Raw genomic sequence first — 14,822 nt, forward strand, 5'->3', positions numbered from 1 at the left:
CACTTGGCCCTGGTTAGCTCTCCCACTGTTTTCTGCCACTATGGAGTCGGGAGGGGTGGTCAGTGGCTGCCCACTGCCCCACTCCTGGCTGTTGGGCTGGTTACCTGCCGTGTCCCTACCTCTCCTGGTCACATCTCCAAAGCCTGGCTCCTGCTGAGACTCACCATCCGATGGCTGGATGCAGCTGTATCCTCTTGGATATTCACATGCAGCTGCCAATTCTTGCACTTTGAACAGAGCCTCAAAGGTTGATTTAAGAAAAAAACTCAGATGTGAAAATACCTGTTGAAGAGAAGAGGCAAATACCAGATATGGGTTGTTGAAGTACTGCTCTTTCTGCAGGGTTGAAACATGTTCTTGCCATGGTAATGAGGGCAATGAAGCTGTAGTGTTTTGATAGCTGTGTTGAGGGTTCTAAGCCTCTGTGATCCTGGTCCTCGAGGATGGCTTATTTGAGAGCATGGAGGTCCCTAGCCCAATGGGTTGATATTTTTTCATGCCATGATGGGAAAGCAAAACTTGACTTTGCTTTACAGGATGGTGAAACACCTTTCCAGGTGGCAGCCCCTTCACCTTTCCTTTGTACGTGAATTTCCCTTACAGCCCTCCCTATGGAAGAACCTGTCCCTGGCTTTTTCACGTTTTATTTCCTTTTGTGTTTCATTCCTTGCATTGAACAGGTACTTGGTGTCCCCTTGTGTGGGACAAAGGGAAAGCCACCTAGCTGAGTGGGTGTGTGTGACCATGGAGGGTGGGCAGCAGCACTCTTCTCTGCTCAACAGCAGTGTTGGCTGCAGATGGATCTGTTCCATATGGATCTACTTTGGCTCCAAGTCTCTTGGCATCTCATTGCAGAAGAGGTGGTAACAGAAGGATACCATCCTGTTAGGAGCTCGTGGTCTGTGCCTTATTCCTAGGTGTGTTCAAGAGAAGTGCTTGTGGCCACCTTAGCTTTGTCCTGGGATTCTGTTTGCTCCAGTGCTCCAGCAAACCTGCCAAAATGGTGTTTCTGAGTCCAGGGGCTGTGATGAGTGTGAGGCTCTCATTTTGCCTGTGCTCAGCAATTGTAGCCTTTGGAGAGGAGCAACTCGAGCATGGCTGGCACGAGAGTGGGATTGTGTGTGGGCTGAGGTAATGGAAAACAGGGCCAGGATGGGTGGTGGTTCTGGGCTTCTTGCCACCCAGACAGTCCCTCAGGGGCTAAGTTCATGCTCCTACCCAGATACCCCAAGCTATGTCCTGTCTCTTTTGCATGTGCCATTGCTGACTGGCAGCCAAACTCTCTCAACTTTTCCTTCCCTCTCTGTGGAACAAGCACCTAGATCCTTATTTCCCTTGCTGTTTTCCCATAAGGGAGTTAAAAACTGGATCCTACTTAGAACCGTCACAGAAAAAGCTGCAAAAGAATGGGGTGGTTTGGAGCTCAGCGTTGGATGGAGCGCAGTGCCTTTATTCCCTGCCCTTGGCTAGTGGGCAGTAGGTTCTGGCAAGCAACAGCCAGTGCAATCAGTTGTGTTGAATGAGGTTTGGAGGTTTTGTGATCTGGTGTTTATTAAGGATTGCTCTGTCTGAGTCCTGGTTCTCAGTCGGAACAAGGAGAGCTGAGCTTGTGTGATGGGGTACAGGAGAAGAGATACTGGACTTCCTCGTGTGCCTTCAGGGGCCTGACTTGTCCTCCTGTTTGCAGGTAGCACAGGGAATGCCCTGCTGGCTACTTGCTGGTTTTACCTGCATTTAAACTTTTGGGAACAGTTCTGTGTTGTGTTGGATCAGCTCTTCTGTGGCTGGCCTTTGGGATGTCTTACATAAATGGGTTTTAAGCAGTGCCTAATTGGTACCCAGTAAATCAATCAAATATATGAAGTGTTAATAAGGATGTGTGCCATGGGGACCTCATGTATGGCCTGTGTCCAGTTCTATGAAGATGACTTTTGCTCTTCTTACTTTCTTCAAAAACTTTATTCTCTCCTACCACTTCTGTCACCTCTCCCTGATCAAACCATAGAGCCTTTATGGGAAAAGGATCCTGGGAGAAAACAAGCAAGAAAAGGGCAATGAATAAAAGCAAGGGGAGAAAGGAGGCTGAGGGTCAAAAGTGAGAATGGAAAGTTAAGGCCCTTGGAGGGATGCTCAGCAGGGCACCTCTGGCAGTGCCCAGCCACACTGAGCTGGCTGTGCCAGAGCCACGTGCTGCTGCCCAGAGGCTTGTCCAGCAGAAAGGTGTGGCCATCACCCTGCTTGAACTGCAAGTGCCAAAAGGAGGGAACAGAACTAGGCCACTCAGCCTTGATGCACCTGATTCATCTCAAGTGATTAGTTTATGCAGGTACTAGAAACAGTCTTTGTTTTAATTGAAGGCAATTTCGTTAGAAGGGTCCTGCAGTCTTATTCAAGTAATTGCTGGGCCCTGAAACCTGCTGAGCCCCATCCAATTCTGTTGATTTACTGTATTTAAGAGAAAACAGTTTCTCTTGCCTCTTTTCAAATTAAGCCTGAGATTTTACATTGTTTTTGAGTTATTTTAAAATGACTAATAATTGCAGGGAGAATTGAAAGGTGTATTGTAGCTGTTGAGGTATTTGGCATTTCACCACTGCAGCCACCTTTGTCTGTGCCTAGTTCATGAAACTTTTTCCCACTACTCCTTGCATTTGTCCCAAAGCTTGTGATTGTGTTATTTTCCAAAGAATGTCCTTGATGAAAAGTTTCTAGCAGCCCTTATCATGCTATTTTGAGGCAGTGAATGTTATCTTGGCACTGCTGTGAGTGGTGCTTCCCACAGCACCCACTGCTTTAGCTGTGCCCTGCGTGTAAATATGTTTGAGGACACCAACAGTGGACAACTACAGCTAATAAGTAAAGCTTTCAGTTTAATAATAAGGCCACCTCTTATTAGGTGAATGTCCTAAACACCTCTGCTGTTTAGGACATTCTTCCCTGTTCCTTAAATCTTTTTTCCAATACTTTCAAGCCTTTCCTTCAAATTTTCTACACAGAAAATAGATTTTAACTGAATGACTATATCTAAGGGCAGTAACATGTCATGGGACCACTATAGTGCAGGGCAGTCCTTGTGATCTCCAGAAGGCACAGCAGGGGAGATTGGGGCATCTTGGCTTCATTTTTAGGATCTTGAATTAGGAGAGATGCTTCTACTTGTTCCCTCTAGCTTTATGGTTTTAAATAGTCCTTTCTGGCTCATTCCCAGTTCTGCATCTTGCCACAGTCTTCTCCTTGCTAACTTGGTCCTTCACTCCTCTTCAGACTTCTCAGTCTTCTGGTCCTTATCAGTTCCTCCTCCAGTTTTCTCTACCCACTGCTGTTGGAGCAGCATGGCCTTTCCCTGGTCTCTAGGGGAAGCTTGGACACCATTGCAAATGTGAATCTGTCCCCTTTCTGGATTGCTTGTCAAGGTGTCCCTGAGAGCCCAGCTGTGGCTGGTGCCCTCATTTTGGTCATCGTGGAGAATGCTGATAAAAGCCCTGCTGCTGTACCTCCAAGTGGATGGAACTCTGCTTGTAGGAAATGCTTGTGCATGCCCCAGGAGAATGTCTCTTTACTGATGTTTGACACTGATTTTCCAGGAAAATGCCATGTTCCAATATATTTTTGTGTAAATCTACCCATATTTTTTGAAAGTGTGGTGACAGTTCCTGTTCAGAAGGATTAGTAGAAACGTAAGTTTTCCAGCGTTGTTTTCAGAACCTGTCCTGTCTCACAGCCCACCTTGAGTTCCTCCAATGTGACTCATTCACTTGTGCCATCCCTGAGGACAGTGACACAGGGCATTGAGAGGTCTATGGTGCCACCAGTTAGTGCCTGCAGCAACCCTGAAGGGCCCTTGCAGTGGCATGTGCCAGCTGTGGGGACATGGGTGTCATGCAGCTTGTGTGAGGTGCTGCCCTGAGCCAGCAGCTGGGGCAGAGGGCATGAATGAGCCTAGGGTGGTGGTGTGGGAAGGGGTTGATCATCCAACAGACAGGGGCTGAGATGGTGACTTGCTGGAGACAGCTTAATTCAGGAGACTTCAGTCAAAGAGGTTTATGTTTAAGAGCTGTTGAGCTGAAAAGCTCTGAGTTGAGGAAATATTAAGTTTTGAAGCTTAACAGCTTGTGAATTTTTTTAATTTTTTTTTTTTTTAGGGAAAAATGAAACCATAGAGGAATATAAATCCAAGGAGCCAAGCCCTAGGATTTAATGCAGTGCAAAGGCTGAAAAGGGGAATTTCCCACTGGTTTGTATAGGGTTGTCTGCAGAGGTTGGCTTGTTCTTGCCTCCCTTCAGAAGCATTCTAGCAGCTGCCACGTGCTTTCAGAGGGGAGCTGCAGTGCTCCTGGGCACTGGGATCAAGGAAAGCACATGTGTGTCCATGGCATGCCAGACACTGGGGTGGCCAGGGTGGGGACAGGCAGTGGCTGAGGGGGGCTGGATAGCCAGGAGAGCAGGTTACTGAACTAACCCACTGCTCTGTCCTTTAGCTTGAGATGTCCATCATTGTCAGTGATTTCATTTGCCTCATTGGTCTGCTGATAAAGCACTGAGATTAGTTCATGAGGATGCTGGAGCTTTCCGAGGAATTGGAGATTTCAGTCCCCAAATCCCGTTGAAATCCAAGGGGTGTTCCAGTGGAGAAAAACCTTTGTAAACTCTGAAACCTTGCCTGCTGAATATGCCTGCCTCTCTTGGGTTTCTTTTCTCTTGCAACACATACACATCAGAGTAAGGGCTGTAAGCATGGTGGGTTCTCCCTTTGCAAGGGGCAGTGAGACATCCATATGGTCGGGAGCTGGAAGGGATGCTGTGGTGCCTCTGTTCCCAAGGAGTCCAGGGAGGGCTGTTGGCTGCACAAGCTCCTGGGAGCATTCCTGCTCTCTCTGGAGTTGGGATGACCTGTCTGCAGCACTAGGCTGGTTGCTGGTGGCTTTTGGGATTTCCTGGCCACCTCTGTTCTCCCAGGACTCAGTTCTCTGCCCTGCCTCAGCTCCCTCCCTTTCAGTCCACAGAAGGCTGCCCCAGTTTGTTGTCCCTCCTGTTAATGCTACAGAACAAAAGCTGCCATGCTCAATAACCTGTTAATTGTATTTCTTATATTAATCCATTTTCTGTTATTTTATGTTGGTTTATATTTGGCACGCATTAAGTGCCCTTCCAGCCTGTGTTCTTCAAGGCAGGAGCTCCTTCTGGCCAAAGGAAGCCTGCATTGGTCACAGCAGGGAAAACTGGCTGAGCTAGGCTGATACTCTCTGGCTGGGCTGAGCTCTCTCACTCACCATTGAGGTGCCGCAAATTATTCCTGAGAGATATTCTCTGCTTAATTCTGAATTATGGCTGTGTTGCCTTTATCCAACCTCCAGACTGGATAAACTTCACCTCTTTCCAGTAGGGCTTCCTAGCATTTAATTTGCTATTAAATAGCAAATGTTTATTACTGAAACAATGGGGTCATACCACACCTGTGCCTCAAGAGTCTTCAGGCCTCTTAATAAGACCCCAACCCACCCAGGTGCTGGGTCACCACAGGGGATTGGTGCCTGTATTTATCTGCAGGATCAATGCTGCTGATCTGGCATGGCATGGTGCATGGCATGGCATGGTGCAGTTCATGTGTTTCAGAGTGGATTTGTGGGACTTACAGAGCACAGCTCAATGGTCACAAGCTCAAAACTGTGAGCAAAGGGCATCCAGCAGCAAAAGCACTGGTTTGGGTTCTTTTTTTTCATTGTAATATGTTATGCATGTTCCAATTCAGCATTTCTGCCTTCACGGTATTTACACCTTCACTCAGTTCATTCCATGTGTCTCTGTGTGTTTTCAAAGTCCAGGGAACCAGCAGAGTGACTGCAGACACACATTGAGTCTGGGCTATCTCCCAGGCTCATCATCTGTCTCAGGGCTTGGAGAAATCTGGGTGTAAAAGCTGACAGTGTATGGTTTAGGTTGCTTTTGTTCCTCCGTGGTTTATTTATATCCAGGGGGAAAACTTCAGTGTGCTAGAACCTGAATTCCATCTGGAGTTAACTGATAAGTGGGCCTTCCCTGTGCCTCTTGGCATGTGAGAAATCTGTGATCTTCAGGGCCTGAGCACCAGCACCCAGCAGCTTTCCATCCTTGCAGGTGCTGGCTGATGGCCCACGGTGAGCCAAGGTCCTTCAGCAGGGACCTCCCACGGCTGCACTGCTCCAAAACTTCTCAACACCAAAGCTCTCTGCCTCAGGGAATGCATGTGCATCTGCAAATTGCAGCTTTACTTGTTTTGTATCCCCTTTCTCTCTCTCCTCCCATGTGTGAGTATCCACAGGGCTCTTGGAGGTTGCCACCCCTCACACTGATGATTTGCAAATGGCTTGCAGAATTTTCATGGGGATTTCATTTATATGTAAGTCCAGAGGAAGACATGGAGATGCTCTGGGGTCTGGAGCCCCTCTGCTCTGGAGACAGGCTAAGAGACCTGAGGCTGTTTGGCCTGAAGAGGAGAAGACTCCAGGGAGATCTTAGAGTTCCTTCCAGTGCCTAAAGGGGCTCCAGGAGAGCTGGAGAGGGACTTGGGACAAGGGATGGAGGGACAGGACACAGGGAATGGCTTGCCACTGCCAGAGGGCAGGGTTGGATGGAATGTTGGGAAGAAATTCTTCCCTGTGGGGGTGGGAAGGCCCTGGCACAGAGTGTTCCAGGCCAGGTTGGACAGGACATGGAGCAGCCTGGGATAGTGAAGGTGTCCCTGCCTGTGGCAAGGAATAGGAACTAGATGATCTTGAAGGTCCCTTTCAACCCAAACCATTCTGTAGTTCTGTATGTGTGTATGGCTCTGTGCTTTGTGCTTCCAGTGCTTTGTGGTGGCTGAATCCAAGTCCTGACTGTTCTTCACCATGTTCCTTCTGCAAGACTGTGCCTGAATGTGGTGAAGCTGAGGCTGAAGTCCTGTCCTGGACAGCTCAGGGTTGTTTTGAGGTGGCTCTTTGGTCAAATGGCAGTATTTGCAAAGCATCCCCTCCTTCTCTGTCTGTCTGGATTATATTGCAGAAGTGTTTCTTACCTTGAGATGAAGTTGTCTTTTTGTGTGCAAACTGGATAAAGACAGAACATGCACCCCAGCCAGTCTGAAAGTTATCTTTCTTTTTGCCAAGGCTTTCAAATTCAGAAATCCTCTTCAATCTGATCTTCTGTAAGCAAAAGTTTGGTTATTGGAACAACCCAAGGCTGGAGATGCAGATGACAGGAGCAAACAGCTCATGGATTTGCTTACCAGCAGCAGAGCTGGGATGTAGAGCTGAACTTGGTCTTTGTAAAATGTCAGCCCAAGTTTTTTCGTTTTAAATCCTGGTGTTCCAGATGCATTGGGCAGATCCTGGCCTTTCCTGCTGGCTTCTCGTTTCACATTCCAAAGGGATGTCCGGGGTGGGAAGTCTTCCCACTCAAGCATGCTCTTAAGTCCTTGGTCCCATTGAATGGGCTTCATGCTCTGTGAAATGCCTGCTCCTCGTGTGACATGGACCAGTGGAGCAGGGCAAGGGAAGCTCATTTCACTGGGGGCACCTTCAGTGCCCTGCAAGTGAAAGGTCAGGCTGCTCAGACTTTGATTTGAGCTGCTGAAGGGCAGTTACTAATCCAATAAGCCACTGGGGCACTGTAGGACACAGCCTTAATTCAGGCATTTGCAAGGGTGAGTGGAAGGCAGTAACCCTGAGAGATCCTAGGGCACCCTGCAGTGCACAGACCTACCTGGCCTGTGTCTTGCTTAATAAAGTGTCGAGAACATCAAGCTCTAGGAACATGCTGCACCAGCCTTCACACCCTGAGTGTGCTGTAAGACAACAGCCTTAAAGCTTTTCCAGTGGGCATCAGCTACTCTGGCTGTATTTGTGCTGAGAATCTGATCACATAGGAGCCTTCAGCAGTGGAGCAACAGGTCTGGGTGTGGACCTTTTAATAGTATATATATTATACACACACACACACACACGCTCATATTCATAACATAGCATGCGGCTAAATTACATTTCTGTGTTTTTCAGAGATACATATGAGCTGCCTCTTCTCTATTCTGTGCCCCATCTGGATTGGTCAAGGCTGGTAGTCTGAGATTCACCCAGTATTGGTATTATTGTCCAGGTGACTGTTTGGATATTAAAGATTAAGGGGTTTTGCCAGACTACTGAGGCACAAAACATGGATCTAGTTTAAATAAAGAATTCATGAGTGATTGCAAATGAAATAATTGATAAGATAAAACCCCCATGTGCCCTCTTTCAAACAACCCCTGGTGTTACCCTGTCAGTTTGTGCTGTTTGAGGTGTCAAGGGCAGAAGGATCTGCCCTTGTGGATCCAAGTCCTTTGGCTGCAGCTGGGTTGTGGTTGTGGGAAGCAGCTGTGCTGCCAGCACATGGCATGTCAGCACGGTCTGGGCCAGCGTCACCTGTGATGAGTTTTTCCATGTGTAGCTCACATGTAGCTGTAATTTTACCTGCTGTTGGGGCAATTAAAATTATAAATATTAGTGGCAGCTTCACCAATTCCTTTTCTAGTTGTTCTGCTTCCACCCAGGTGCAGCAGCCCTGGCCCAGCTTGGGTGTTGGCAGAGCCATCAGTCGCCATCTAAGGAGCCTTTTCTTGGAGGCAGGTGATGAAAAGCCTGAGGAGCAATCAAAGCTCACACTCACAGGTGACTGAGTGTTTTGGAGGAGTTATTGCCTCTGGCTTTGCAGAACTCCTGTGTGCATTGGGCAGCAGATACTGGAGTTAGTGAGGTGAGGTGCATGTGGAAACACTGGGTGTGACCCTACATGGTGGGTGCCTTTCCTGTGGGTGACTGAGCAACACCTACTAGTGTAAAATGGCACTGGCTGGGCTTCTCCCACCCAAACTGCTTCCAAGAAATGAGGTATTGGTGATGATTAGGGATATATGGAATATTTTCACATCTAAGCTAAATTCTGTGTCGTTCCAGTGTAGGCATCTCGGTGAGCTCAACTTGTAGGGCTCAGGATGGTGGCTCTGATGTTGCTGGCCATGTGTGAAAACAGCTTTCAGCTGTGGCAAGGTGCCATGGGACTGCTGGGATGGGATGCATGGGGCCTGTGATGTTGGTGACATCAGCAATTGAGACAGCAGTTTGGATTTATTGGTTTTTTTCTTGCAGATCCATAAGACCAGAAGTTTGAAGTCTGTTAGATACATCACAGAGGTGTGTTAGCACTGGAGGTTTTGTAAGGACTTGCTTTGATCACTGTTTTAAAACTTAATGTTTTCTGTGCCTCTTGGGCCTGAAACAATAGGCCAAAATACCCTGTGACTTGATGCCTGAAGGGTCCCCAGAGATGAACTCCAGGGATTAAAGATGCTGCTGGATTTGTGGCTGAGAGTGCTGGGGAAGCGAGCACCTCGGTCCCTGCAGGGCTGGGAGCAGCTGGGCCCGACGTGCTGCACTGATGCACACTGTTATTCGAGTGGAGAATCTGGAAAGCTCAGAATTCTGAGCTATGGTTATGTTCTGTCTTAATAAGGTGTTAACTGACGTTGGGTGTTCTCTGGAGAGTTTGGCTGTGCGTGGAGGTTAACGGTTCCTGGCATCTTGTCTGCTCTAAACGAGCTTTCAGACACGAGGGAAGAGTTACCCCACGCTATCAGCGTGTGAATTTTTTTTTCCTTAACCTTAAAAAAAGCCCCAAAAGAAACCAAAAACGCTCCCCGAAGCTGAGGCGGAGGAAGCCTGTGGGCTTTCCCGCGGGACGGCGGAGCGGCCGCTGGAGGGCAGGCGAGCCGTGCGGAGCGGCGGCAGCAGCGCCGAGAGCCGCAGCTCTGACCCCGCCGGCCGCGTCCCGCCGCCGAGCGCTGCCGGGCCCATGGACCGGGCGGCCGGGGCTGTCCCGGCCCGCGAGGGGCCGAGCCGGGGCTGCCCAGGCCCCTCTGCCGCCCGCCCGGGGCTCGGCGGGCACGGGACGCGCCGCCGCCCTCTCGGAGGTAAGGGCGTAGCTGACCCCGGGCGGCCACACGTGCGGCGGAGCGATGCGGAGCGGCGCCCGCCGTGCCGCGGGTTCCGAGCCCCTCGCGTCCCGGGCCGGCAGCGACGCCGCCCGCTCTGTCGGGCCGGGAGGGCTCGGGGCAGCTCGACCCCCCTCCCTGACTTATTTTGTACAAAGCGCTTCCCCGGCCGGCGCTGCCCCGCGGCCGGGCGGTGCCCCCTCCGCGCAGGCGGTGCCAGCCCCCGGGGCCGCCCGGCCGGTCCCGCCTCCCGCTCCGCGCCCCGCGCATCGCTATGCCGCCGGCCGGAGCGCGCAGCGCGGCGCGGGGTGCGCAGCGGAGCCCGGAGCGGGGCGCGGCGGCGGTCGAGAGGCTCCATCCGCCCGGCGGGGCTGGCCCGGCCCGGGGGGACGCGGGGGGGCACTTGCTGATGATCGGAAGTTACTGACAATAAGCACCTTCATCCCCCCAAAGGCGGAGAGAGGGAGAGGAGGAGGAGGAGGAGAGACAGGGGGAGAGGAGAGCTGATGCCTGACGAGTCACTCGGCGGAGGCAGAGCGGGCGGTACCACAACTTCCCGGCGGCGCGGAGCGGCGCGGAGCAGCGCGGCGCGGATCGGAGCTCGCCGGCCGGATCGCTCCCATGTCAGCGCGGCGGCGGGGGACTGCGCTCCGCTAGCGACCAGCCGCCGGCCAACCCCCTCCTCGCCCAGCGATGTATTCACTGCTCTCAGCCTGCACTTGCCTGTAAGGATTATGGCATATTTCTAATTTTTTTTAAATTAAATTTTTTTTTTTAAACTTTCATTCTGGAGGCTCCGGTTGCATTTTCCTTGCAACCAGGTGGTAATGGGGACTTGAGCCTTTCTATAAGCAGAGCATCGCTCTGCACCCTTTAAAAAATTGCAAACAAAAACAAAGGAAAAAAAAAATCAAAAAATCAACTTTAACCATTTTACCGCACCATTTGATCTTTTGTTGCTTTTTTTTTTTTTCTCCTCTCCAGATGTTTACATTTCCTGCTGCTGTGCTTTCAGGTACAGGTACGTGCCCTTTCTGTCCTCTTCTCGCTTTTGGTAGTAAAATAGAAACAAAGGCGGCGTGCTGACCTCGAGTGCCAGGCAGGTTTGGCTGGGGCTTTCACTTGTTTCCCTCTAGTTTTTATAGCTGTATTAAACCGATCCCCGCACCAGATGCTGGAGTGTCACTTGCCCCGGTCCGGGGCTTCCCCCTGTGCTCAGCTCCCGTTCCGTGCCCGGCTGTGCTTGGCCGCCGGAGCGGGCTGGGGTGCAGCCGGTGCGCCGGTAGCCTGCCGTAGCGGGATCCTCTGGAGTGCATTAGCCTGGCTAATGATGTGAGAGGGAGTGCTGGACTCTCCTTGCACAATGTTGATTGATGCACTTGCCTTGGAAGAGCAGGCACTCTCCTGCTCGCCCTCTTTCTTTACCCTCCTTTTTTTTTTTTTTTTTTTTTCTTTTTTTTTTTTTTCCCCTCTTCCCTTCGGGAACTCACTCCCAAAAACTGATGCTTTGAAAAACACAAGTTTCCCAGCCAGTAGAAGGAGGCTGCGTGCTCCCTCCCCATTATTCAGTAGAATGCCGTCCAAGTCAGCTCCAGCCTTTGATCCTGCCTCGGCAGGAATGAAGCCGTTGGAGGAACACCCTGAGCGAGGCTCTGCAGCCCAGGTGCCCGCGGGATGGGGATGGCAGCTGCTGCCGTGGCCATGCCCCTCACTGCCACAGGGATTTGAGCTGGCCATCTTGCAGCAGACCCACCTGTGGGGCCAGGCAGAGCAGGTGCCACTTCTCCAGTGGCTCCAGCCCACTCTGCTGCCGGGGCTGGGGGCCACTTGTGCCACCCCTTGGCCCAGAGTTGTGCTTGGGCCAGGATTGCACCTGCTCAGACTCTCCAGATCCCCAGTGGCAGCAAGGGATAGTCCTGGATGAGCTCAGCTGCAGCCTTGGAGGGTCTCCATCCCTCTGGCCAAGCTAAAACCCTAACCAGCCCCATCCCCTGCTCTCCTACCCATCCAAAAAATCCCTGATCACACTTTTTTCCACATCCCCTCCAAAAACTGCAGCTCAAACCCAACACCGGCAGAGCCTCCCCTGGTGGAGCAACCTCCCCAGCAGGAGAGGATCCACAGCTGTAAATTACCCTGCGGTTGGAAGGTGTTTGCTCTGTTTCTCTGGTGCATGTTTTTTTCAGCACAAGGAGTAAGAGGCTGCGCAGGGCTGGCAGTGCCGGCACCCTCTGCAGCAGGGAGACCTTTCCTTGTGCTTGTGCGGTAACTGAAGTTAATCAGCCCTCCAGCCCCCTTCCTCTCCCCTCCCTTTGGTGCTTTTAGTGAATCAGAAAAAGTTTGGCTGGCTGCCTGGAAAGCACTTGCTAAAATCTGATCTCTTACTTCAGCAGCCTTAAAACAAAGTTATTGGCATTTATACAGTTGGAGCTTGCAGGCTTCCAAAGCAATAAAATAATAAAAAAAAAAAAGGAAAAAAAGAAGAAAGCTCTGTGCTCTGGTGCTATTAGAACCATACTTGTTCCCTTTCGTGCTGATTTTGCAGCATTTTGGGGGATGTGAGGTGGGGTGGCTGTGCTGGACTCTGTGAAGTGTCCTGGCTGTGGCTGGAGGGGCAGTAGAGCTCTCTGGGTGTCACACGGAGAGCGGAGCTCCTTCGGCGATTAGCGTTGGGAGCCAAAACATTAGATTAGTCATACTCGAGGGCCTTCAAGTGAGTGTTTACAGTATTAATGGTAGATGAAAAGATGTGAATGCTGTAAGTTTTTATTGCCCATTTTGTTACACTTTCTTTCTGGATTTATTCACGGGATTACATGTTTTGAAGCTGAATGGGAGCGAGGGATTATAGGATTTCTTTTATAATGATCAGTTTGGGTAGGAGTTAGCCTTTGGTGAACTGGAGTAAATTAATGCATCACTTAGGTTTAATATTTATTTAGTCTAAAGAAAGTTGTTTAGTTTTGCTTAAAGGGCTCTGTGTTGTATTGGGAAGATTTAAGAGCTCCTGAAATGGATTATATTCTAAGGCTGCCTTTCACCCTCCGTTCAAGCCCTGATCTGCTGGTTGTCCCGTGTGTTGATCTTAGCATTACTCTCTGCTGCTGCCTAGTACCCTGTGGCCCTGCCTGCAGTGGTAGAAATCCCTCCAGCACGTGTGGGGCTGGAGGTATCCTGGGACAAAACACCATGGTTTGGGTATGTTTTGTAAGCTCCTCGTGTGTGAGGCCTGTGGTGCCTTGATGTGTGAGCTGCTGCAGGTATGTGGCTGGGGGCTCAGATCTGGCTGAAAGCTTTCTCATAGACCCTAAGGCCACCTTCACAGCCAACAGTGGGTCACCCAGTCAGGTGTAGCATCTCCTAGGGGCAGGTTATGGCAGCACTAGGGAGGTGTTCCCCAGCCTCGGCCACAGGGAGGTTGGAGGGTTGGGAGCTTCCAGGAGTGGGATTTAGAGCCCTGGATGAGTTGAACTCCTCCAGGGCTTTGCTGCCATGTGACATTTCCACCAAGAAGGATGGGGACTGGCACATTCAGTGGTGGGTCAGAGGGGAGCACTGCTGGAGTGTGGGTGCAGCACAGCCCTGGGAGTGGCCCTGGATCCCACAGGGCTGCCTGGAGGACAAGTCATTCACCAGTCCCTTCCCCTGTGACAGCAATGGCCCTGTCTTGTTTTCTTCTCTTACATCTTAGGAAGTCCCTCTGATGCTTGGGGTTGCTGCAGGTTCCAAAGCAGGGACACTGGATACCCTCGTGGACCCTGGAGGCATTAATTTATTTATGGAGGCTGTTCTTAGGGATGCCCTTTCACTGATGGTTACTGAACTCTCCCTCTATCACGTCTTTAGCATCCTTCAGTTTATTCTCCTACCTTTGCACACTTCCAGGAGCAATTTCTCTTCCATGTGCTTTTTCATCCTGTATGTCCCAGAGTGGTTTTGTGTTTGGCTTTGGAGTCAATCTCTGCTGTTCAAGCAGGTGAGAAAGCCCAGGAGCACCTTGCACAGTTGGAGCAGATTGTCCCATGTGGTGCTGGCTCTGGCAGCACCAGTGACCCTGAGGATAACAAATTTGGGGACATGGGTCCTCAGAGGGCCCCTTTGCTGGGGGGGCTGGAGGTAGCTTTAGTGAGGTTGAGCAGTAGGATGTGAGGGTTTGAGTGCTGTCCTGGTTTGCAAAAGCTTCCAGCTCTGCTGTCCCTGAGCCCCCTCGAGTACATGGCCAGCCAGAGCAGGGGACAATGCCAGTGTGGGCTGCCCTGGCTGTACTGTAGGGCAGAGGGTGGTCCTGCCTCAGCCTCCTCCTTGCCCTGATAAACCTCACCATGTTCTTCTGCATGGAGTGCATCTGTCTTAGATTATGAAGAGGTCCCTGATAGGGCCAAATCCTTTTCTTTTATGGCTCTTGTAGGTTAAGATCCAGCTTTGGAATCTGATCCAGAAGCAAACAGGAGGTCAGGGGAACGCACGAGGCAGCACTGGACTATTTTCACATCTGCTGGTGTTGTGTAAGAGGAAGGCTGCTGTGTGCCATGCCAATAGCAACTTATGTTTCTCCTAAGCTCCTGTGCAGCAACAGACAGTTATTGTTTGGGGCTTTGTAAAGTGAGACACAGAGAAGTGTTGCTTCCACACATTCAGTGAGCCAGATCCTGCGGTCTGGCGAAGCCACACGCGGCACATGTCAGAGGCCTGAGCCTGCTGAGCAGCTCCCTCCCCTCTCCCTGTCTGCTGCTCCACAGCTGTCCTCCCTGGGACAAACAGGGCAAGTGGTGAGTGCCACCAAATGGCTTTGGGGATACTAGTGTGGAGAAGCCAAAGGTGGTCCTGGTCACAGCCCACCCAG

At 50.8% G+C, this 14,822-nt stretch overlaps 1 protein-coding gene across 1 annotated transcript in view; it reads left to right on the top strand.

Moving 5' to 3' along the window:
• Positions 1-10,278: 10,278 nt before the first annotated feature.
• FGF18 (fibroblast growth factor 18) overlaps positions 10,279-14,822 on the top strand; it is a 73,426-nt gene continuing 68,882 nt past the window's right edge. Inside the window, exons 1-2 of the mRNA XM_085073230.1 lie at positions 10,279-10,704; positions 10,964-11,000. Of these exons, the coding sequence (XP_084929356.1) occupies positions 10,673-10,704; positions 10,964-11,000 (69 nt within the window). The 5' untranslated portion in view covers positions 10,279-10,672. The remainder of the gene's footprint in view (positions 10,705-10,963; positions 11,001-14,822) is intronic.

The sequence above is a fragment of the Lichenostomus cassidix genome, chromosome 13 (assembly GCF_008360975.1).
Source record: "Lichenostomus cassidix isolate B80296 chromosome 13, HeHo_3.0, whole genome shotgun sequence".
Lineage (NCBI taxonomy): Eukaryota > Metazoa > Chordata > Aves > Passeriformes > Meliphagidae > Lichenostomus > Lichenostomus cassidix.